The sequence below is a fragment of the Heliangelus exortis genome, chromosome 6 (genome assembly GCF_036169615.1).
Source record: "Heliangelus exortis chromosome 6, bHelExo1.hap1, whole genome shotgun sequence".
Taxonomy (NCBI): Eukaryota; Metazoa; Chordata; class Aves; order Apodiformes; family Trochilidae; genus Heliangelus; species Heliangelus exortis.
The window spans coordinates 11,054,346-11,080,231 of NC_092427.1; the positions used below are offsets into that span (position 1 = coordinate 11,054,346).

General features: G+C 41.0%; 1 protein-coding gene across 2 annotated transcripts in view; it reads right to left on the reverse strand.

Moving 5' to 3' along the window:
- Nucleotides 1–25,886, reverse strand: part of PDIA5 (protein disulfide isomerase family A member 5) — a 99,351-nt gene that overhangs the window by 1,852 nt on the left and 71,613 nt on the right. For both annotated transcript variants that reach the window (XM_071746651.1, XM_071746652.1), the window contains exons 14-16: nucleotides 25,631–25,761; nucleotides 10,341–10,411; nucleotides 1,361–1,495 (exon numbers count right to left, since the gene is read on the reverse strand). In XM_071746651.1, coding sequence (XP_071602752.1) covers nucleotides 1,361–1,495; nucleotides 10,341–10,411; nucleotides 25,631–25,761 — 337 coding nt within the window. The remainder of the gene's footprint in view (nucleotides 1–1,360; nucleotides 1,496–10,340; nucleotides 10,412–25,630; nucleotides 25,762–25,886) is intronic.

Below are 25,886 nucleotides of genomic sequence, written 5' to 3' on the forward strand. Positions count from 1 at the left end.
ATGCTGCACAAGCAGAAGACCATAGGTCCCAGGAGAGGTGGAGGGGGAAATACAATTGCCAGCTGGAACAGAGACTGCAATGTTCCTGTCAGGTAATTTAATTCTACCCAAGAAAGGGTTGGCTGCATGCAAGGGATTAGGCAAGTCCACTTTCTAGAATAGGAATAATCATCTCCCAACTGCTGTGGCCTCAGAGCACTCCTGTCTTGCTAAATGCTTTTTATCAGCCACCACAGATTCCTTCCATATATCATTTCTATAAGGATAGGCTAGAAATACAAAAACCATGGCTGAAAATTTACCTAATTTCTGACTACTGCACCCACCTTTACTTTTAAGAAAACATCCACAATTGGAACTAAACACGGTATCCATAACAATGCCTGGATCAGCACCCTAGGATGGTGATTACTGGGGTCCTAATGCTGGAGAAAAGTGGGATAAAAGCTCCATGCAGACTTCCCTAAGATCCTGACTGACAAAGAACCTCAGAATATGGCTTTTTTCTTCATGCTTCTCTATAATTTAGTCAGCTGTAATAGCAGCAGTAACTTGCAGGCAAGGCTCTTATCAAAAGATGGCCTCAAGACCCCAAGTTTTTCTTGCAGACTCAAGTGTGAATCACTGCTGAGGAATAACCTCCCTCTAAGAGGTTATGACAAAGAATGCACACACCTAATTTGATTGCCCCCTTATTTTCAGGCACTCTACTTCCACAGAAGGCATTAATGCTATTCCTGCCCCTTGTACTCATAGCACATAACTAGATGGACACAGCAGGACAAAAGACTGAAACTTCAGCCCATGAAGTAGATGGCACAATTGGCCTTTGCATCCTGAGAACCAGCAGCCAATCTGATTCAGGAAGAATGAGATATTTAGTTTCCCACAGTCTCAAAAGGGCAGCTTTGTCCCTGCTATAAAACCAATGGCCTGTCACCATCTGGCAGCCTGGAAGACCCATGACACGTTTGCCGTATGTGCACAATCCAGATCCAGAACTGACAAGAATAAATTCTGCATTTTCTGGCATTTCTGCTCCTAGCAGCAGCCCATGCAATAAACAAACCCTTTGCTCACACTCAGTCCAAATTCACTTGTAGACTTCAGCTTCAGGATTAAAGTATACAACAAAGTATTACCAAATCTACTCCTTTTCCTCTTCTCCTGTTCTTAAAATAGGCCAAGTACATTCCTAATGCAGATATGCACAGGGGTGTGGTACACTCATCCATGTAAGATAAGAACAGAAGCAGTTAAACGTCCTTCCAGCGTGACAGAAATGTACCCTGTACTTTTATTTGCAGAGACCTTCTTCCCTCTATCAGGTGATTTCTTTCAGGTGATTGCTTTCACTTACCCCTCTCTCTCCAGTATATTTTTCCACAAATTTCCCGTAGTTGTAATAGTTGAAGGTGGGGTAGCCATCCACCCCCTCCTGCTTACACAGGTCGTGGTTCTGTTCTTTGGCACAGTCCACTGCAGCGTAGGCAATCTGAAATGCAAGAGATCAGCATGAGGCAGGAGAAGACAAAGCAAGACTCCCCTTCATGGTTATGTTGCTGCAGCTTAGACTTAACACACGGAAAGACCCAAGTCTTCTGCCAAAAATGCAACATCTTTTCTGATGGCTTAGTTGTGGAGGAAGATGAGAGAGTGACCACCAGGTCAAGCCACATGAGTGGAAGAGCAGAAGCCTTCTCCCTCCAGATGCAATGCTGTGCTGCTTGCACAGCACCTGGGGAACGCAGCTGCCAAATGTGTTGAGCTCAAAGAGCAGAAAATCACCTTCCCAGCCTCCCCGCTGAGCACTGTGTTAGATTCCAAATGGGACATCCAGAGGCTGCGTTAGTGAAACCACAATGAAATCCAAGCATGGTGGTCACAGCTCTGTCCCACTGCAATAGCTTTCCTGCACTTTGGTTTGAAGTGATGAACAGTGAGACAGGATGTCTTTGATACCCGTAACAAGCCACCTAACCCAACCTCCTCCCTGTGCCATGGCTGATGCTCAGAGAAGTTACCTCTTCTGTTCTTGGACAAACATGACTGGTTATGCAGGCTATTAATAGATTAATGATTTTTACCCCAAATAGCTTTTGTAAACTCCATTCAGTTCTCCCAAGGTCAAACAGAGATGGGTGAGAGGGCAGAGTGTCATCTGCTGAGTAGTGCAAACAGAGCAGAAAGTTTCTTGCTTGCACACTCAGCCTTGGCTTACGTTTCCTTTCCTGTCTTTTTTCAGCCTATCCTTTAAGGGAGGGACAGTGTGCTAAGTGTACCAAAGTGGACTTTAGTTCCTTTTGAAACCTCTAGATGCTACTGTCACACAAACAAACGCTGAGCAGGAAACCCTGCCCTGCTCTCAGACCACTGGCAGCAGAGCAACACCCTCCACCCCTGCCTGCTTCAGCACAGGCGGAGACAGGGAGAGCAACCTCACAGCCACCATGCATCAGCTCCAGCTAACCCTGCTTTAGAGCATCTTTCATTTGAAATTTGAATCCGTGAAGCACTCAGGAAGGGCTGCACTTAACATTTCTGATGTTGAAACAAAATGCAATTTATAGGCTTCTACTTAGAGCAACTGGGCCCCTCTGCCTGCTGCGGTGAGCGGCAGTGCTGGCTCTGACCACGCACTGCTGCTAAGGCAGATTTGCCTCCACAGCCCCCTTACATCCTTTGCTGAAGAGCAAGTAGGTCTAAGTACAAGCTATGGAAAAGCCCTAACAAATTAGAGGAATGATTTTTTGCAACTGTAGGTTACAATTTATCAAGCACTAATGTCATAGGAGTCACATCTGAACTTGAAACTTCCATTCCGCAAGTCTCCTTCAAACAATCTGATCAAAATATCTTTTGCTTGCATGACTGAAGGGTTGCAGTTGAACTGTCAATTAAAAGATCACTTAATATTCCACAATGCCCTCCAGTTTCATGGTGACACTGTCAAAATGAGAAAACCTGATCCCATTATCCTAGCAGTAATTAAAGAGATTGGCAAAGCCAACTTCAGTAATTTGCCTGTTTTGTTTTGGCTTTGAAAGCCTGACAAGCCAATACTCAGTAAGATCTTACTTGCTTCTATCTTCAAATGGAAAGCACTATATAAAGTGAGCAGTGTTCTTACCTTAAATACTGTTTTCCCATTTTAAACATTAATAAGCCTATTAGAGGAACAGGACTCTTGAGAGCTGTTAAAAACACGTATGATCACACTTTGTTTTTTTCCTTTTCTAAACAGAAGGCTCCTACTCATTCAGGGCCAGTGAAAATGAAAGGTTAGGAACAATACACTGCAAGAAGTATTTATGCCTTCCTGACCTTAGCAGCCAGCCAAAATTTAGAGCCCAGTTGGCTACTTCTGTGTAAAGGAAATCTTACAAAGGAGACAACCACTTATTTCATTTCACAGTCCTGGCTTCCTGAAAACAGGAAGAAAAAATAAACCCACTTTTTTCTCACTGCTCTAAATATCACATAGGGAGAGATGCCAACAAGAAAAAGGGGAAGGTATATGCACTCATACAGATCTTAGTAGCTGGTATGAGGCATGAAACTGTTGTGACTGATGATGACATTCTTAGTGTCTTGGAAATTAGGAGAACTTGGTTTTAGTACATTAAAAGGAAGGGAAGACCTCTTTATCTGTACCTCTCTGGAAACATCTAGACTGGCTTTGGTTGGAGCAAGGAACCCTACTTCACTTACAAAAGGCTTCTGTGAGAATGGGCCCCAGTGAGGACAGGGCATGGGGGAAAAGCACAATGCTATGAGCCAGAGTTATCCTTGTTCAGCACATCTTTATCTGTTGCCTCCAAACAGATGACTGCTAAGCTATGAGGAGGTGATTTCTGAAAGAAATGTTTTCTAGTCTGCTTGAGATACAGCTCCCCTCTACAGCACACAGAAACCTCTGCTGGTCCATCTGTGCCTGCTGAAATAATGCAAGAATGATCCCCATCTAAGTCTGGCTGCAACAGTCACATTAGCCTAATGCCAGGCCTAATCTAACAGGTCTAATGGCAAGAGACCCACACATCCAGAGTAGTGTTTGGAGGACATGTCCATGGTCTGTCTTTCTCTGAAATGGTCCTGCTACAACCCACAGACTCTTCACTGCTCCTGGCACAACATCATTTTGACCCCAGGTCTTCAGAACATACATTCCCATTTAGTTATTTTTACAGCCAGTGAAAGAAGAGAAATGAAAATATTCAAAAACCTTCTAATTCATACAGACCTGAGCAAAATTTCATAGAGAGACATCTAATTCCCAAGACTGTATCAGAGCCTGAATTCCAAATGCCTGCTGCCAACAGTAGCTGAGTAAGAGTACTTAGGAGAGCTTGAGTGATTACTTTAGAGTGGAAATATTAAGGCAGCCTAAATATAGAGGTTGCTACCATCTCTATGCACTCATTACCATAGCATCATGGTCCTAATTGCCTTGCCTGTCTCACAACGGAAGAGCAAATATAGCACACTGCAAGGAGAGGAAAATAATGCTGAAGAACACTTGCAGAAAAACACACATCTGGACTGAGGACCAATTCCAGTCTCAGCTCTATCAACTTCAAGCAGTGGAGCTCTGAGATGTACCAGCATTTCAGCAAATAGCACCAATGCTCTTTGCCTCATTACATTTGTGTTTTCATGGACTGTGAATATTAAGCTCCATTTCTGGCAAAAGAGTCTCCTACAGCAGTTTTCAGTTATGGTGAATTACTTCACAACTATATTGAAGGGCTTCAGTACATAAAAATATGTATATTTTATGTACATTGTGTACATAACACAAAAATAAAGGCTTGCTTGAGTCCTGGTTCATATGAGCAGTGATACATTGCAGGGAGGTTTTCCTCTCCTTCTCAGTCTACTTAGCAGTGATCTGTTTTTCTGCATTGCTGAAAAGAATCTCAGGAAAAAAAACCAACCTAAAAAGCCTCTACAAAAATGTAGTTAAATGCTTCTGGAGAATATTATCCTCAGAAACAATCTTTGTATTCAGCTACCAGCAACAACTATGGAAGTTCATTGGAAACCATTTGTTAGCAAGACCTATATGCTTTGCTTGAAAAACACAAACTTTATTCAACCAGAAGTTTTAAACAGATTAAGCACAGATGGCTCTGATATGTGTCCAGGAGCCAACACACTTGACATCACTTCTCATAAATTCACTTTCAAAATCTGAGAGCAAGAGACTCTCTTAATGCTGGTGTAAGGCACGTATGTGTTTGTGTTATGGAACAAGACAGCCTAACAGCTTTCAGAAGACAAGATTGATTTTATGGAGATCTTAATTGTTAGGTCTAAATCTTAATTTCTTGTTATTTCCTAAATTTCTTCTAACCAGAAGGAAAAAATCCACTAAAAAAAACATTCCAGAAAGAAAAAACCCTAAGTGCTATATCTGTGCTGCTGATATTGACAATACATCACTATATACAAGTTCTTTCTCAGAGGCAATGCCATTCAGGTTTATCACCAGCCTGTTCAGTAGCTGTAGCAGGAACAGAACAGTTATCAAATGAAAAGACAGTCAATCAGAGACTGTGGACTCCAGAGGAAGCCTTGGAACTTTCTTAATGTTATTTATAGTTCCACACAATTGGTATGTAGCTTATAATTAATAATATGAGGTTAGTGTGCATAATATTTAAAAAAAAATTAAATTACCAGGTTAGTGCGCATTTCTCCTTTATTCCATATTCCGTATACTTTAAACACAACTCTAGCAACATCTGGGGCTCAAAAATGCCTTTATCTGAAAAGGGAAGTCCCACAGCAACGTTTCATGTTTTCACTGGAGAAGTGTGAGCTTAACTACAGAGTTGCAAACTTAACTGCACATGGTGTTGGAGTGTGAACTATGCATAACCAGCTCTGAAGAGCTCTTTAAAAAAGGATATTGAACATGGTATATTGTTCAGTGAAGTGGTCTGATTATGAACACCAAGCTGTTGCAAAAATTGTAATGTTTCATTTAAGTGTTTAAACAGAAATTGAGCTATGCTGAAAATGTGACCACTGATCTCCGTGTGCCTGAACTGTTACAGAAGGATGGTACCTTCTTGTTTTCACTGGGTAACTGTTAGAAGGAAAGAAAAGTACTACAGCATCATCCAATCATACATTAAGAATCACAGATCCCTTCCAACAGGATTACAACAGGATCTTGCAGGTAAGGAACACAATGACATCCACTGGTTCAAACAGACTTGTAAAATATTGAAAGTGGGATTCCTTGACCTTCCCAGGTAACTCCTGCTTTCTATTCTTAAATAACTTTAATTTTGTCTCCTGGTTACCATATGATGATATAGTAAAAATATCCCTTGCAATCCTACTTGCTCTCCTGTTAAAATATGTACTGCCACACACTGGTTTATTGATTCAAGGAAATAAATCTCTGCTGGGGTTAATATTGACTTTTGTTATGAAAATGGAAATGAATAACTAACTGAATATTGATTTCTGGGAGGAATGATATATGATAAGCTTAAAAAAAATAAAATTGCAACATGGAAAAGAATGCTTCCAAGTAACATTTTTAAAGTATAGTCAATGCCAGATCACAATTATCTGATTATTAGAAAAAAAAGTCTGTTGTTGCCAAGTGTCTTAAAAGCATCTACGAGTAAGACATGTGCATTCTTCTCTATGATTATTCCATAGGTTTCTATTTATATTAATTGTTCTGCATCCAAGTGGCAGTTATGAGCTTGCCTGCTAAAGCTTGTTGCAATTCAGCTACTGTTCTCAATGTGAAAGGCCTTGCAAATGGAAGATTCATTATTAGCTGCCCTGATGTGCCATAGCAGCATTACCATAGCTGCAATTCATCAGCTGCTCTCAAAGCAGGCCTATTTGCAAAGGGAAGACTCATTAGTAGGCACCATGATGTACTGAGCTAACATCACCATATTTAATGAGTCCAATTAAAGAGAAATTCAACACATGCTTTTTAAACAAACAAGGATCGAATTCTTGGCCAAACTAAAATATTAGCTCATTTGGATAACTCTGTACAGTGATTTGGTTGGTATCATGATTTTAAACCATGGTTCATGATACACACTGGAGACTCAGCAGTTTCACTGCTGTCTTGTAGCCCCACACGAGCACCTCAAGTCACCCCATTACCTGCACCCTTTCCAGCAATCTCTGCCACAGCTGTTCCTGTGCAAATTCAGTAGAACCCAGTTGCAGTGCTCTGATTTGGGTCAGTGCACTTGAACAGGAACAGTCTTCTGTGAAAATGGAGGGGATTGGTCAAACAGCCTCCCCTTTGGAAGAGTTCCAGAGATTTGTTACTGATTGGCCATGAGGAGTCCAGAGCTTCAGCAAGTGGCCTTCAGCAAATCCAAGCTTGAGCATCACAAATCATTTCCTTCAAGCTGAACTTCACAATCAGTCTAAAGGCAGAATGCAGATTTTTAAAAAAGATTTAGCTGGTGTCCTTTTCAAGAGTTTCTGGAGTAGTCAGTGAACATGCCATCCTGCTCTTCAATCTGTTCAGCAAAGTGACAACCCTCACATTTGCATTTTCTGACACACGCTGGGCACTGCCAAAACTCAGCCACGGAGCAGAGGCCAAAGGCTTTCCCCTGGCAGCTCTATGCAAAGACCACAGCGCCCCAAGGCAAGAATCCTTCAGATGGCTTTTTTTTTTTTTTTTTTCCTTATTAAATAAATGAAAACAATATGCTAATTGTTTTGCTGGACTAGCCTCTCCACTGACCTGGTCTCACTGGCACTGAATTTCTCAAGGTATCTAGAAAAACACAGAGGCTCTGGTTTCTGGGTAACACCCAGGTTCGTATTTTGCAGTAGTCACACAACTGCCCCAGGTAAGCAAGGAGGCTCAGAATTCCTGCTCAAAGCACCAGCAGTGATGTGGCCAACAGGAACTGACATTTGGGGCCAATGTTCCAAGAAGAATATTTACACTCCAACTCCAGCAGCACAGATGATGAAAAAGCACACAGCATTACACACAGCCCCAGGGGAACGGGGGGCTTCTGCCCCAAAACTACCCCCCTACAATGAAACTGCAGAGCCAAAGACACATATTTAACAGCTTCAAACTTTGCTCATTTTCAAAATTACAAAGTAAAGACTCAAATTCTCCCAAAGGATACCTTTTATGATACCATCTATAACCAATTCAATACTGGAATGGTTTTTTATTGTCCTTTGGCTTCTGCAGAATTAAATGTTTAATCAAAGGACCACCCCTGTTGAAAAGAAGATACAGTTTAAATGCTACCATACTCGGCTAAAGTGAAAAAATACTTTCTTCAGGGGTAAAAAAGACACTACTATAGACCAAAATGAAAATTAATGATTTTCTCCCTGTTTTTAAAAAAGAAAAAATACCTGTTTCCTCATAAGCAGTAATTTTACAGAAGCTTGCAACCCTATATAACTACAAATTAGCAAAATCTGAATGCTCACCTCTGTTTGAAACATGGGAATACGCCCAGTGCTGCCTTATGGGAACTGCCATGTGCCATTCTGAAGTCTTATACAGATTTATTTTCTTTTCACAAGGCCACAAGCTGTCAGCAAGAAGCACCTTGGCAGATTACAGCTGTACACAATTAAACAGGGCTCTCCAGATAATCAATCCCTGGCACTTTCATAAGTCATTGGGGTGGAATAACATTGTTTTCCCTAACTGTACACACCTCTCTGAAACTACACCAGCCTTAATATTCCCAACTGGCTCTCTTGTTCCAACTCATTACATTTTATACCTTCCTACTCCAGCCTTAAACTGAAGTCAAGAGTCGCAGCTGTCAATCACTGCTCAGCTCTTGGAGTCTTTTCATAACCTGCAGTCTGAACCAAAAGCTTCACACGCCTGCATTTACCAGCACCACCATGTCCAATAAACTGTGCCCTGATTCAGGTTCCTTGTTAATGCATCCTGGGGCTCTAATAAGCAAGTTTCACATTGTTTGGTACATTTGCTTCACCTCGTCTGACTGAAATTTTAATGAGTTCAGGAAAGAGAGGCTTCATTGGGAACTACCAGAAAACTGGAAAACAAGGATACTTTCTCAGAGATTTGGGAAACAAACATGTATCCAAAGGGCAGCCAAGCAGACAAATTTACAATCGTAAGAGAACTGAAAGCTGCACACTTCTAAATGGTCTGTGTGCCAGAGGGCATAAGCCACGGACTTCTAATTTTATGCAATCAGCTAGACCAGAATGATTTGTTTCTTGTCAATCTGATGCACCTTCTGTGAGTTACAGAAAATATGATAGGACAAGAACAAAAAAACAGGACAAATTCTTCTGTTATGTATGTAGCAGGCATATTAATAAGGATGTAATTGTTACAAAATTACTTCTTCAGTTAGAACAGAATATGGAATAGAATAGGCTATTTCAATTGGAAAGGACCTACAACAATCATCTATAATCCAGCTGCCTGAGCAGTTCAGGGCTGATGAAAAGTTAAAGTATGTTGTTAAGGGCAATGTCCTTAACAACTGATGTCCAGTCAAAACCTCCCCAGACACAGCTTTAAACCATTCCCATGAGTCTTGTCACCAGACCCCAGGAGAACAGCATCTCCCTCTTTCCACTTCACCTCCCCAGAAGCTGTGGAGACCACTTTCTCTATTAAATTGCCAGCACTTTTCTGTCCTGCAACTAAACACAAAGCAATAGTGAAGTTGAAATAAATTCAGAAATCAGAACGAAATACTGGTCACTCAAGGATAATACAGAGGTTTCAGTGGGCTCAGGTTGGGGTTTTGTTTAATACCAGATACACACACGCTCAGTTAAAATGGTTCAGCTGATGCAAGGAAATTAACAGGTGCACTTCAGCCACCAGATGCATTTTCAAGCATAAAGGTCCTAGAAGGGCCCAACATTCTGCACTCAAGGCAGCCAAGTTACAGAAATATATTTATGCCATGCAAGCAAAGATTAGTTGTGTGATTCAGGTCTTTAAAACTGTTACAAATCATGCACCCCAACAGCTGAAAAAAGTTGAAGGGGAATGGAGATGACATAAGGTATTTTTTATTAATCTCTCAGGGAGAAAGAATGTTTCATTTCATACAAAAGAATTCTTAGAGAAAGATTTAAACAGAAAAGACATAAAAATATAAAATATAAAACCAGAATAGGTTAAAAGTGTAACTCAGATTGACCAAGAAAGATACTAAGCCCTAAGATGTAGGTACCTTTCTCTTGGTATAACAGCAGTTTTATCCAGAAGGCTATCAGCTTTATCAATAAGTAAAGCCTATTAAATTTCAAGTGGTGGAAAACATTCTTATGTATTTCAGAAATAATTGAGATCAAGTTACCTTTCGATCTTCTTTAAAGACTTCAGCAGCAGTTGTAAAATGTGGAATGGCATTTTTACAGTGGGGACACCCTGTTTGAAACAAGAAGAAAAAAAACAGCATAAACTTTAGTTGGGAATAAGATACTGGGACGAACTCAAGATACAAGACAAGTAAATAGAAAATTTGTTTAAGAATAATTCTAGACAAGAGTTTTGGGAAAAGTGGGACACAGCATCTGTAGAACATGTGTCAGCTTCATGAACTTAAGCATGTGAATCCACCTGACTCCAAGCAGCTGAAAAGTATACCCTCAGTTAAGTGACATCCTGTGGAGGGACCATGATGCAGGAAGGGATATTCTCCATCACCTGCCTTCTAAGAGCACTGGAAGACCACCAGACACAAACCAACAAAATGTTTCTCTGCTGCTGTACTTCCTCATGGCATTGCCACATGGGTTATTACTGCTGTTGTCACATATATACATTTGGACAAAGAAATTAAAATGGTGCAGTTATGATCAGAAGGCAACTGGAATGTGGAAAAGAAGCTGCTGGATGAAAAACTCCATACTGAAGAGAAGGAGAGTGTCTCGAAGACACTCCCTGTGTCACAGTCAAGCCATTGGGATCCCAAGGGAGGGGAAGAGAAGCAATTCTATCAGGCCACACATCTTACACCTATGGAGAGCAGATGTCCAGTCCTAGGTTAGGATGAGTGCTGCCTGCTTTCCTGGAGACCTTCCTCCTGGTCACCAGAAAACAGGCAGCCCCCAGAAAGTTTTGTACTCAAGAATGCTGCAGCTTTTTGTGGGAGATGAGCTGTGATACTTTTTGTACCAGCACTGATAAAAAGGTGAGTTCATTCCTTGCTTAAACATACACTAAATTTACTCAAGCATTTCAGATGAAGGCACAGAAAGGGAATGGGAACAAGAACAAGAACATATGACAGCTCTTAATTCAGAAGCAATGTGTATTTCCTTTAATTAAACTACTCTTTAAGTATCAATACTAAGTAAGACTTTGAAAAGGAATATACCTGCCTGTGTATAAAATAAATCACTTATTTCAAATCTAGCATAAAGAGGATTTTTCACAAGCAAAGACTCAGGATACTATTTTTTGCTTAGATACAGATAAAAAAGGGAATGGACACTTCTGTCAAGCCTGTATTACGTTAGCAAAGATAAAAGGGTTCATCTTGCTATTATTTCTGGACACACACACACAGATGTTAAGCTCCAACAGCTTATGCTTCTGTTGTTCATCATTGTAAAATACTGGTAAGCAAGTGGCTGTGTTACTCTAAAGCCAATACTGAACAAATGCCCTCCTAGGAGTAGACCTCTCAAACTGCACTCACTCTTTTAGCTGACAAGAAAAACAGTAGCTGTCCATAAACACTACACACTCCTTTTCTCAAAGGAAACATTGCTGCACACCCCTCTCATCTTCACAAATGACAATTTCATTGCTTACATCCATTGCTTTGAATTTGAGAGTATTTGTTTCTTCAGAATGGGATTTTGAAAACACTGCAATGACACACACATGTATAAATAAAGGGAGAGTCTATGCAGTTAAGTAAAAATACTCAAAAGTCAAGGGGACATGCCCTGTGAAACTGAGGCACTTCTGTAACTGTCTTAATGGCTTCAGACTCTTTAGGCAGTGTAATGCAGTCTATCCTGATGGCAGCTGTATTTCATTGGGACATACTGCATGTCCTCTGCAGACTGCAAACTACTTTGTTAACCAGTTCAGCATTTGCTTGCATGGTGGAAGTTAGGGCTCCAGGCTGATCCATCAGCATCCACTTCAGCAATCTGTTTTCCCCCTCACCAGTTGCCTGTCCTTCTGCCTAATACTAAAAAGCCTCTGGGTCAGGCCTGTTCCTTGATGCATTTTGGATAATGTCCTCTACTGTGGGGTGACTGCTTCGTTTCACTTGTTATCACTTCTCTGCACAAATAAATAAGAACTGGTTACAACATTTGAAAAGAATTCCAGAGAAAATAAGTAAGAAAAACCAGGCACCTCTAGAACAAGAATACTTGTTCTAGACTACATGCTTACACCCTGTAGTTTACTTGAAACCACTTCCAACTGTTACACTAAAATCTGAAAACCTAAATCTTTCAGGTTCCCCTCTCTGCTTATGAACTTGAGCTTAAAATCCGGATTTCACCAAACAGCAACTTTCAAATCCTCAGGAAAAGATATTTCAAGAGAAATACAAGACCTCATGTCTTAATACCCTTTAACATATCTATGATACATCAATCAATGTGTTTCCCACCTCCGAAGTGCTGCATCTGCAGAGGATGGGGCATTTGGTAAAACCTCTGTCTAAGTTCCCACTAAAGTTGCAGCAGGCAAGAGCTCTCCATGAGCCACACTCTTTAGGAAAACCAGAAAATAAATCAACAAATAACAAGCATATTCTTTCAGACACAGAAAAGTCCAATGACTATTAAAAATACAAGGTGCCATTTTTACAGGGGCCAACAGAGAGCTGGTAAGAAAAAAGCCCCAGTGGCTGTTTAGCTGGAGACTGTTCAGAGAAGCATCAGCAGCTGCTTCTTGTCCCTTTCAACCAAGTGAGTCATCAGCACACAGGCTGCTGCACAGCATTCAATGGGTGGCATCAAGAAGGGCTTTGAGTATGGTTCCCAGAAAAGATGCACATCTTGTGAGGCAAAAAGAGAGCATCTGATTATCTAGAGAGTTACGGCATTTTGGGAAAAGGCAGGCAAAATCAAACATGCTTTGAGGTTACTGTCAAGAACATCACAGGGGAGAGGAGCACTGTGTAATTCAAAACAACTGACAAAAGAACCTATGCTCACAGCTTTTATTTCCTCTACTCTGTGATTGTCTCATCTTCCCACTCACATAACAAATGACAAAAAGTTACCTTCATTTACTAATCCCTCCTCCCCTCACTTCTCTCTTGGCCCATTCTCCTTTCTTTACTGCACTGTGCTTGCAAAACTAAAACACAACCATATGGCTTTTGGCAGAGCTGACTCCAAGTCCAGTAGGTATTTTGTTAGCCTTGGACATCCATCCAGGGAACAGATGTGAATGCTACACTGAATTCCCAAGGAATTTCAAGGAGTCACCAAAAAAGCGGGAAGGAGCACATCATATGGAATAGCAGAACTTCATCTGTTACAATTTAGGAGGACTGCCAAATGCAGCAAACACTTGGAATTCACCCAACACAGTCATTCTATTTAAAGCACACATGCCAAAAAAATAAAAGCAGAGGTTGATGTCTTCATTTTGACAGACGGAAAACTTGTTCTCCTCGTTCCCTCTTCACACTCACTATCACACATTTATTTTAAGTGTTAGCACTATCTCCCAGATTTGAAAGTGCAAAGAAAGGAAATGTACTGAGCACTGTACATGAGGATAGGAAGTGTGCAGGCTCCTCACAAAGGATTTTCCAGATGGGCTGTAATGGAAAGGGATTAATCTGGTGACCATCTGAAGGTGTGGGTCAAGAATCAGATGGTCCTGCCCATTCTTAATAGTATTTATTGGACAGTAAGTCATTATGGGCTAAAGAAATGGGAAGATTAATTTAGTTTCATTAAGTTGAATCATTAGTTGAATAATATGGGTGGGTTTTCAACTGAGAAGCTTTGGAAGTACAACTTCTGGGAGCAGAGCTCTCTAATGTCCTCGGAGGGCTTTGCTTTACCGATTTTCTTTTTTCATTTTTGTATCATTGTCAAATTTGATCTCAACAGGGTTAACAGCAGATGTGAACTGAACAGTAATTTCCTGTGCCTGACTTGATAAATCTGAAAGAAATCTGCTCATGAAACAGCCTTTCCACAGGATTCCGGCACTGGGGCTCAAAACCTTTAATCACTTCTGCAAATCTCAAGCTAACTTCATTTCCTAATGCAGAAACACACTTGCATCACCTGGCAGGAGAGCAAGACAGCTTAACATCTAAAGCACATGTGGTAGCATGTGTTAAGGCCATTCTCCATTCCCAAACACCAAACTATACAGCTAGCCAGATGTTCTCACCTCTCTGAGCTCAAAATTTTGCCCTCTGCAGCCCCCCACACACAACCTGTGGTGGTATCTGCTCTGCCTGACTGCTGAAGCCTGCCAGGGTTTAAGGGCTGTCTGCTTAAACCACAGGTCCAGGGATCTATGTGAGAACACACCTGCAATCGAGGGGTTCTCTTTGCCTTTGCACTACAAATAAACAACTTTATATGAACCCAGTAATTTCTACAGGGTTTTTTTTTTCCCCACCATTCATGCTGCAAAGTTGGTAAGGGCTGGGAAGGCACAGTGCAGCACGGTCACAGTGGGCACCATCACATTCCTCACCCTGAAAACCAAGTAGTTCTCGACTTTTCTAATACATGAAAAATATGGTTTCTGAGGGTAAAAATTCAAGAGGAATGGCTGATGAACAGCAGACGAGGGAAATCAAGTAAGCAAGCAGGCTTCATTCAGACCCATTAGCACTGAGGTGCTGGAGAGGGAGTCAGATTAAATCTCTAATTAGAGAGGCATGTAAAGGAAAGCTAGTGGGTCCTTCGGGAGATGAAGCGATGGAAAATATATAGCCCAATTTACTTTGCTGTGGATTGAATTTACTGATAGCAGGAACAACCACATGGTACAGCACCATTTCTGCATTTCTTGAAGAATAAATGAACCAGTGGTGGTGTGGGCATAGAAAGGTGTTGGAGAAGCCAGCCCAGAGGCTGGCTTTGTCCTCAAGAAAACACTAGTCTGAGGACTCTGAAGAAATCAGAACTGCTCAGGGTTGAGCCAGATGTGGTTTCCAACATGACACCACAGAAGCTGTCACATGGGAAATAGAAAATCTTATGAAGTGTTCACATCACCCTGCAAACTATGAGGAAAAGACAATATAAACCTATTTGTGAGGAAAGGTAAGAAAGACACAAAACTGATGTTAAAAACTAAGCACAGACTGCCCCAGACATAAGAGTAATCAAGCATATATTGTGGTAGCAATCCAATAAATCCACTGGAATAATATAATGAATTGTAAACATTTCCCATCACTGCAGAGTCTCATAGGATGAAGAAGGGCAAAAAGGATTTCAGAGCAATAGAACAACCAAGTGAATAATCTACCTATCTCTATTACATTCAAAAGGAGAATTTTTCATTGGACAGCTTTTCTTTGAATTGTTTTTTTTGAATTGTGAATTGTTGAGAGATGATAGCAAAACAAAAGAAAAACTCAGAGGTTCTTAAAACTACAGTGTACAAGAAATACATTGTATTGTTAGCAATTGTTTGCAATTATAAAGATGTCTCAAGAATAGTGCATGAAACAGATGCACCCTGTTGTACAATAGTTACCTTATTACATTTAAAATAAAATTGTGAAATTTTCAGAATTGCCTAAAGGAACCAAGTTCTCTTTCCAAAAACACAAGTTCCTTGAAAAATGTCCTTTAGGTTACTTCGTGTTTTGTTTGAAACTACAAAGCCCAATGATATAATATAACCTCTCTACAGATGAACAGTACAAGGTTAATTCAGTTTCCTTAGAAGAGTGGAAGCTATATTAGCATAGCACTGGAAGAAAGGTGGAGCAGTTTTTAATGAATATAAATCAAAAGCTAACAATTTGTACAAAACAGATAAAGGAAGCAAATGGACATCAAAGCAGTATCTACAGTCAGCAGAGGTAATAATGATGTTTAAGTATATAAAGGGCTTTAAATGTAGTGGAAGAAAAAGAAAGCCAAAAAAATACTAGCAATAAAGCTTGGAAAGAAAATTACAGAGTTGTCAAAAGGAACTTCACTGAATATATAAATGAAACTATTAAGTAGGTGTAGAGAGGGCCCCTATGCCTGGCACCTGCAAAATGCAGTTTGCAGTTCTGGGTCCACAAGTCAAGAGTAAGTTCAAATTGGTGGGGGTTCAGAAGACCCATAATAAAAATAACAGGATTGGAAGGTGCAAAAGGAAGTCATGGCAAAGGGAGTCAGGAAGCTCTGTGTGTCAATAGCTTACATCCCAAAGATTAAGAAGTGACAGAAATAGCAAAAAGTCAGGTCTAGTTTTCATTATAATGAGCTATTTGTGCCAGGTGCCAAAGGCCAAGTAACCTCCAGAGCTGGCTATGTGCTGAAGCCTGTCAAATTCAGATACAAAATTCACATTTCCCAGCACTAACAATTTTTACTCTGAAAAGAATTGGTTTTCTAGAAAAGATGCTTTCAAGCAGTGGTTCTCCATCTGATCACACTGCAGCCTTCTTTGACTCACACTGCTGAGCTGAAACTCCTACAGAGGTGATGCTGCTTTGCTGCCCTGAGCAGCCCAGGGCTGCAGCATGGCAGCCCCACAGCTCAGGCAAGGATAACAGCTGCTGCTGACCCTAACCAGAGCATCCCATCCAAAGTGGTGTTATCCATGCAGATCAGGCAGTTTGACTTCAGGAAGCACCACTGGACTTTTTGCTCATCAACAGTAGAGAATTATGCATAACCCCACCCATGCTGTTTCTGTGTGCTCTTTTAGCATCTTGCACATAGTAAAATCTGCTAAGTAAAAAAGCAGTGTGCATGTATTTTATACGAAATTTTTCAAAGAGATAGTTTAAACACACATACATTTTAATGTGAACTATTTCCATATCAAACATAATTGCTACAACTGTCACTATTCTCACGGTGGAGGCCTGGCCAACTCCTTAGAGGAGATCTGAAAACCCAGTGATTTCTGGTACCATGGCATTTGTGCTCCCTGAGCTCTCTCCTCAGCATGAGGAAGGCTCTCACTCCCCCTCCAGCCCCCAGCTTGCTTTATTACCTCTCAGTGGGTGATCACCAACTCTTTAATTAATTAATTCTTTAATCAATTAATTATGCTTCAAACTGTCCCCAAGAGAGACAGACATGATTATCCCCCTCTGGCACTACACCCAAGGTTAAATGGAGTCAGGAACAGGTTAAGTGACTCTCAGGGTTCACAATCCTGCTTGACAGGGAGCAGGGCTGCAAGGTGCTGACTCCATTCATCCAACTCCAAAACTATCAGAGGCTCAGAGGGCTCAGCATGTGGATGGATGGAGCTCTCACTGAGCAAACTGCAGAGCAGGGAATGACTTCCCAATTCCCCATCTCTGCTTGAAATCATCACTGTCTAAATAACAGGGGTAGATACTGCCCTCTGTTATTGGTTTTTAAATTACTGCAATTCTAAGTGAAAGCAGCACACTGCACAGCTATGAAAGCAAACCCAGGGGCTTGTAGACTGCAGAGTAAAGCAAAGGCTGTTTCCACTTCAAGAATTCTAAGTTATTAACTAAAATTAAAACAAGAATATTACTTGGTCAGTCAAGGAAATAAAGGCCATGGACAATAATTGCACAGATAAGAGCTGGAAATTGGCATCCTGCTTAAACCAACACAATTCATGTAGCTACAGAAGTCACTGAATCCACAGGCAGACTTGAGAAAGGCATTTGGAGATGTTACTGAAATGTTAATTTGCTTTTGTTCTATCAGTAGAGAACTGGAGGGCCTTTTAATTGAATATCTGGAACCAAAGCTCTTTTTATGACATGACCTGACACAGAGCATAACCATGTTTCCAAGATACGGGATACCAGTAATTGAACGCAGGGGGAATTGTCCTTTGATTTAAAAGAGGTCACAAGGTTTTTGGTTAAACAACAGGTCAAACAGGGCTTGCCTTGCTACTCTCAACAAAAACAGGCAACCTACTACCAAATTTCACAGACTGCTGGTGGACTTTGTTGTTGTTTTTTCCATGCTATCTGAACTCTTATTTTGTAGCACTTTGGGTGTATGCAGAGAAGATGAGGAATATGAAAAAAAAAACCCACCTCTTTGAAAAACTGCAACAGCAGCAGCAAAATCATCAAAAAGGCCAAGTTGAAAAGGTGAGAAGAGGAGAAAGACTCAGCACAAAACTCCTGGAATGTTTACTCCACTACAAAAGGCAAGAATACAACCGACTGCAGTAAATTAGAAATCAAATGACAGTACTTGGCATTTGGTAACAAGCAGTCCTTTAGGATGGAAAGCTGTTCAGCAAGCCACCTCTGGACAGTAAGAGTTAAAAAATCAGTAGTAAGATGCAGAACAAAACTGAAGTGTCTGTTCCACCAGCCCTGGATTTTGCAGATAAACCATCTCACTGGCCCACACAGCACAAAAGAAGCTGGGAATGGTGGTTAACCAAGTCAGCATCAGCTTTGCTTAAGTGCAAACAATTAAAAAGCATACAAAATCATCATGCCACCTAACATGGCAGTGGATGTCACTGGTAATGTGATGATAAACTACACTGATGTAGCAGCTGTCTGCCACGATGTCACGGGAGGCAACACTGAATTACACCAGCACTGAGTGAGGCTGAAAAGCAGCCCCTCTGATGATGATGTTGTATCACCAGAAAAAGCATCTGTCTTACTGGAAATGGGCTTGATGACAATGCATAAGGGCTGGTGGCATGTTTGTACTTAAATGTCTCCTAATGTGCCCCACACTGACTTTAGGTGGCATTGCACCAACACACAGCTGGGTGTCTGTGTGAAGAGATGCAGCTCTGTGGAGCTGGATCTCCTCAACAAACTTAAGTTTAATGCCACAGCTCCCTGACAGCCATCTCTTCCATTACAGCCACATGCAGTCCTGAAGTGCCCCCATCTGAGTTGAGGCAGTTAAAACTGTTCTCTCAGAATTAATTAATATCCTCAACACAAATACTGGGGCTAAGAGCAGTTCTGACATCCTGACTGCAGAGACCACCCTGTACATTCATCCTTTATCAAACCCAGCCTGTTAATGGGCTCTGTGGCATCAGCACTATTTACACCAAGAGGAAAGCACCTTGATAGCACAAGCCTGTAGCAATAGCACCACCAGTGCATGAGAGAAACCAGTCAGCAGCAGAGGTAACATATCAAAATTCTGCAGCGCCAGCCCACGCAGGATTTACAGCCTCATTATCAGAGGGTCCAGACCTCACTTATGCCTCAGTCAACAAGCAGAAAATCCTTCCTGCAAGGGTTTTTGCCTTGAAATGGATTCTTTCTGTTCGGCATGTTTTTAATTTTTGGTTTTGATAGCTTAAGCTTCATTTACAAACATGCATATTTTGTCCAGGCTCTTTGATACAGCCTCCTAATGAAAAATTAACAAGATGAGCTTGCAAGTGGTGGGAAAATCTCTTGGTGGGAGCCAATCTGAGGTCATCATAGGACACTGAATTCACCTGTGCTGCTGTTTTGTTTGTAGATCCATTAAGTCACCTTTTAAAGTATTTTAGCCCCCTCTGAGCATTCTCTGTAAGAAAATTACGTCACTATGGTCTGCCTAGCACCGAGACCCAAACTGGTCATCCCATGCCCAGCAGCCACAGGCTAAGACCTCATGGTCAGTCAAAATTGCAGTGTTTTGTTACAGCAGTCTGGCTTAGCCAGAACATAGCATTACCTCACCAAACCTTCCCATGCAAAGGCTGAGATATGGTGCAACCAGCTTACTTCAAAAAATGGAAGGGATGAATAGGAAACATCACTGCTTTCTTTCAAACAGCTTTTTGCCAACAGCTTGGGTCTCCTGAGCAAGCCAGGAGGGCTGGAGGAGCAGCCTGGTGCTGGCTGTTAGCATTAATAGCCAAATCTCTGTCTGCACCCACCCTGCACACAGTGCAACCCACTCTGGCAAGGACTCTCAGCTAAGTGTTTTCCTGTTGTACATTCCTCAGTGCATAAGTTGGACAGTTTTTGATGTGAAAGCATAGAAAAGGAACATACCAAGATAGAAGCATAACAGCCTGTGGGTAAAATTAATAACTTTGCTTTAGCTCTCAGCATTTAATGAACTGTTGATGAAATACACAGGGATGGGCATGATTTAGTCAAAACTGAAAAACACTTGTTCCCCATCTAATTTCTTACTGCTGAAGAAATCCCTGTCTGATTTCTTACTGGTGGCCCAGTAGCTGTGGACATAATCCAAACAGAGATGATGTTGAGATTCCTGCTTGATTTGGAAGCCAAAGGACAGTACCCAGGTATTATCTCCCACTAACAGCTTATAACAACACCCAACCTTTTAATGGCTCAAGCACCATCATCTGTGATTTTGGAGGTGCAAGACAGGTTAAGCATCTCTCATTCACTTCTTCCAGCACTGGAAGAAAAACCCTATGAGAAATTTATGTAAAAAGCCAAGGAGGTTGATGTCCCTTAATTGCATATCCTCTGGTCACAACACAGACACTTACTCAGTACCAAAATAACTCATTAAAACCATCCTCAGAATGATTTCTTTCTGGGTGTTCTTTGGGTAACCCCTGCAGGTCAGGCTTCACCAGAAAATAACCTTTTCCAGTTGACAAAAATAATTTCCAGTGAAGTGAAAGTTTCACTGCTGAACAGAGAACCGGAAATCAGCTCCCAGCAAAGTATTTAATAAAAATACCCATTCTGTGAACCCTGTTGAGTCCCACAAATGGAAGCCATTTGGCAAGTTAATAACATTGGCAACTTCTGCCCTTACGAACCATTAAAAGGGAGCATTTCTCCTCTATTATTTCTCATTGCTGCTGAACGTCTGTATTTTTTAAGAACACATATTACCTGCTGTCTTTACAAAAGTAAGAACTAAATGAATTTGCTCACTGCATTGCCCTTCCAGTACAAGTGGTGGTCAGTGGTCCCACTGACCTAAGTGTTCTCACCACCCCTTCACCCCCATCTAGAATTGTCTATTATGACTTGTCCATTATATGTAATCCCTGCTTCTGACCCAGTAAATTAATTTGCAGTCTCTATGGAGGACACAATCCGAGCCAAAAAATTATAGGAGTGTGTTTTCATGTGTTTGTCTCTCATTCTTGTGAGCCACAAGTGGATGGCTTCTGTTTCTGTACAAGAATCAGTAGGGGGTGTTAAGTCTTTCCAATTCAGAGAAAATCTGAATTCTTTGAAAAATAAAACAAAACACAACCAAAATCAACCAAACAAAAACAAAGCCCAAAACAAAGAAAAAAGGATTGTGTATTAAAAACTCCAATGTTACTGTTCCTAGAAACACAGCATTGCTATGGTTTGAAGGCACTTTTGGAGTTCATCCAGTCCAACAACTTCACAAAATAGAATAGAGCAGGTTGCCCAGCGCTGTGTCCCACTGGAGACACATGGGATGGAGACTCCACATTCTCTGAGGTCAACCTGTTCCAGTGTTCAACCACTCCCACAGTAAAAAACAAAAAAACAAAACAAACAACAACAACAAAAAAAAAAAACCAACAAAAAACCAACACAAAAAACCAAAACCCAAACAAACAAAAAACCACACTCACGTTTCCTCTTATGTCCAAGCAAAATTTCCTGTGTTTCAATTTGTGCCCATTACCTCTTGCCCTATTCCTGGGCACCGTAGACTCAAGTCTGACTCTGTCTTCTTTATGCCCCTGCGGAGCCCAGAACTGGACATGGCAATCCAAGTGTGTCTCACCAGTGCTTAGTAAAGGAGAGGGATCAGCTCCCTTGACCTCCTGGTGATGTTCTGCCTAACACAATCAAGGATGCCCATCTACTGGGTCCATCCCCACAGCTCTGAATTGGTTCTACAAGAGCAGAACAGATCTAGTATAAGTTTGAGGAAGCATCGCTAAAAACCTGATGGTTACATCACAGATTATGATACCAAAAAGTCATATTAAATCCCAGGGATGAACAAGGCAGAAGAAGAAGCCATGTGTGTTTTAGTTAAAGAATATCATGGGCATTGATTTGGTACAGCTCTTTACACCAACTCAACAAGAATTTCCATGTAGGAATACAAGGGCTTCTCCAGACAGAAGTTTTGGTTAAAAAAACAATATACTACTGAAGAATTATCTGCATCTCTCTACTTAATTGAAAAATGCTCACCTACCTTCAAGCACATTTCCCCCCCTTAATTCAGTTTAAGTAATTTAGCAAAAACATCTCCAACTCAGAAGACGTTATTTATTGGAACTTTGTTGCCCTTTGTGATTCTGACAACTAAATCACAAGCAACTGCTTCTACTTTGCACAGTTTTCAGTGCTATAGTAGGAGGATGTTAAAATTTAATGCATTGGCAAAGTCAAATCTCAATTATCTGGGATAATGGAGAGAGCACATAAAAGTAAAAGTAAAAATGCAGATAAAACACATGCAGATAAGCTACACTTGGGGCATCACACTTCTCCTCAGCATACTGTATCATTGTCCTCCTCTTATTTTAAGCATTTTGAACTCAGAGATAAGGGAGTGGGATAACAATTATATCTCAGGACCACAAGAGCCCCACAAGGGCCCTGAGAAGAGCTGGGCCAGGTGCTGCTGTAGCAGAGATGCCAGCAGCTTGTTCCAAGGGCCAGGCCTGAGAACCACTACCAAGAACCAGCTCTCACCAGTGGGTACAGAGCTACCCACTGGACACCCAAGTTGCATTAGGTTTTTCTGCAGCTGGCACTTTTGCCCCAAGTCAGTACTAGGGAACTGTGCATACTGCTGCTTTCTGCCCCAAATCAGTCATGACAGTGCACAGGAAGGAATGTGAATGTGAAATCAAGAACATCCCTCTCTGAAGGTGTCAAGTACACAGGAGTGCATTTTTTTCCCCCATTAAATTCAAGAGTTTTGATTCTGATTCTCAATAAATATTAAAATATTCCATGGGCACCAGGAATAGCTTTTATGCTTCACCCACATTCAGCATGATGGAGTAATGAGTTTCCCATCTTTTCTATGTGGATGTAGCATTCTCCCGGAGCTAAATCACTGTGAAGCACTGTTCAGTACCATTAAAGCACTGCTCAGCACAGCCCAGAGTTATTGGCATAGCAGCAGGTTGATGGTTCTCCTATAGGTATTAAATAATCTGGACTGGGAACTGACAGAAAAGCAGATCTCATTTTAATCTGCACATAAGATATATATCTGTGGCCTTTGCCTAAAGGTTTGTCACTCCAGCAGAGAGATTTATAAAGGTCAGAATATTCAACTTTCTGCTTTAAAGTCTTATGACAGATGAGAGATACATTCCTCAGCATAAATATTTATATATAAACATACTTTATATATGCTTGTATACACACCCCCCCAATCTTAAATTATCTCGGCATATGTGTAAGAGTAACAAATACTGTCACAGAGTCACAAGTGACTGAAGTAACACACTGTGAGTCTGCACTGACCTAAGATGTGGATGTGAATAGAAAAAGAAAATTATTTGAGATAATTGTGCCTGGCAATTTTGGCAGTGTTCCTTCTGCACTAAAATAAGCAAGTTAAGCCTAATTGGCAATGTAAGCTCCAAAAGGTCTCAAGATTGGGGAAATGGTAAACAAAAGCTAATCTATCAAATTTAGCAGGAGGCACATTATCACCACAGAAAAATAGAATAATTTTTATCATTCTATCACATTGATGATTATTTCACAGGAAACACATTTAAAATGCCACTTTCCCCTGCACCCAGCAAAGGCAGGCTCATTGCATTCCCCTTTGTGCTCCTGCTTTCTGCTTTGTGTAGACACTTTCACATTTAGAGAGAAGAAATCTGACACATCAAAACCTGTGCATGACCCACATAGTGACACCACCACAGCAACACTGACTGTCTGAGGAATCACAGGAAGGCCAGAACTGGTTCCAGTTACTGCCTCTCTGTCCTCTCTATAGGTGGTCTCATGCAGCACTGTAACCAAAATAGTGCAAGGAGAACGTGTGTGAAGGGCAGCCTCAAAGGACCCAACAGTCTGTCATCATATAAACACTGCTTTTACAGCCTGTTCAGACAGACAGGGACAGACTGATCTTTATTCACCCCTCCTGGTGCAAGGATCTAAGTCAACCCACAAGCAGCAGTATCATAATTAACCCATCAGGGAAGCTGCCTCACGTTCTCAGCCCTGACGCAATCATTGCACACAGTGCCTCTGCTTTAAACATGGCCTTAAAAAAAGACCAAGAATTTAACTGCTGTAGAAAGATGCAGGTAAGAATCAAGTGGGAAATAAATTTCTCTGTCCTACAGAAAGTCACTTGTTGGTTAAAGAGAACGCAAGAACGGTGAATTCCTAAATCTTACCATTTCATATGCAATCATTTGATTTTAAAGTTACAGCTTGCTCTTAACCAGTCAAGATCCATGAACCAGAAATTCCCAGCACATGGGCAATTTTTAATCAGTAGGCAGTGGGAACTGGAGTTGAGAAGGGATTAAGTCCCCTTCCCTTTTCTTTTACAACCTTCCAAAATCTCCCTTCTGAATTGCACCCCTCCCTTTTCCCACATCCAGCAGGCTTCATGGGAGCCCAAAAATTCATGTTTAATTCTCTAACAGAAAAGAAAAAAACCAAAAAAAGCCTGATTAAACATTAAGGATCTGAGCTTTTTCTCCCTTTCTGGAGAACACCTCCAGTTTAATGGGAACAAGTTAGTAACTGCTTATCTGAAGGTAATCCATGAATTGCAGAGCTGGCCATGTGATAGGGAGGAATTTTTCTTTCACCGAGGGGTGGGGGAAACAAGTCATGGTGCTAGAAAAGTGAGTTAATAATCCAATATTAAATGTCAGAATTATCTTTTCCCTTTGACAGACCCCTCAAAATTTAAGAACCTGTAATAAGTCTGCCTGTCTCTGGGAAAACACAGGAAAACAGAATAGGTCCCCCCTATTTGCCTAATTTATAAAGGGCCTCATTTAAAAGTTCAAGAAATAATCTCAGAAGCTTCAGAAAGAAATCATGCATGTGAAGCATGCAAAACAATCCAGGAGGAGGAACTCCACTATTCTCAGTGGAGATGTAAATGTAGATTTATTACAGACAGAAATTTATTCCAGCAAAATTTGTTCTAAGTCTCTTGGGACTGATTTCTCCTACATCACTCTTATTGATTTCACTACTCAAGTGCTGCACTAATGAGTCAGGCTCTCCCTGTCCATTGTGCTACTATAAAGGATCACATTTTGTTATATGGACCATAAAATGCAGCAGAGGAAAATAAATCTATTTTGATTTTCTACCCCTGACTGCTTTGGTGTCTGCAACAACACAGTAACTCTTTAAACAAACAATGTACAATGCTTTGTGACTATTTATAAGGACACAAATGATTATGCCAATGATGGTTCCACACAGTTATACTCAGAATCAGCTCTTTACCCTTAAAAGTCCAGGGAGAGCAAGGCAATTAATTCAGGCTTTTATAATTAGGAGGGTTTATAAAAATCCATCCACATATTGAGGTGTTTACTTACATGGTGCATAAAACATGACAAGGGTGTGCTTCTTCTTTTTCAAGGACTCCCTGAAGTCTTCTCCAGCAAGGTGGATAACACTAGTCTGTTTTTCTTCCCATGCAGGCTCAGGTGGAGGTGGTGCTTCAGGACTAGAAAAGAAAGGAAATCAGATTGTTTTGAAAACGTTTCTGGAAGCAGGCAAAGGGGCATCATATCCTAGTGATAACAGCTGTGAGGGAAATGAGGTTGAACAATCCTTCAAAGTGCCTGTGCA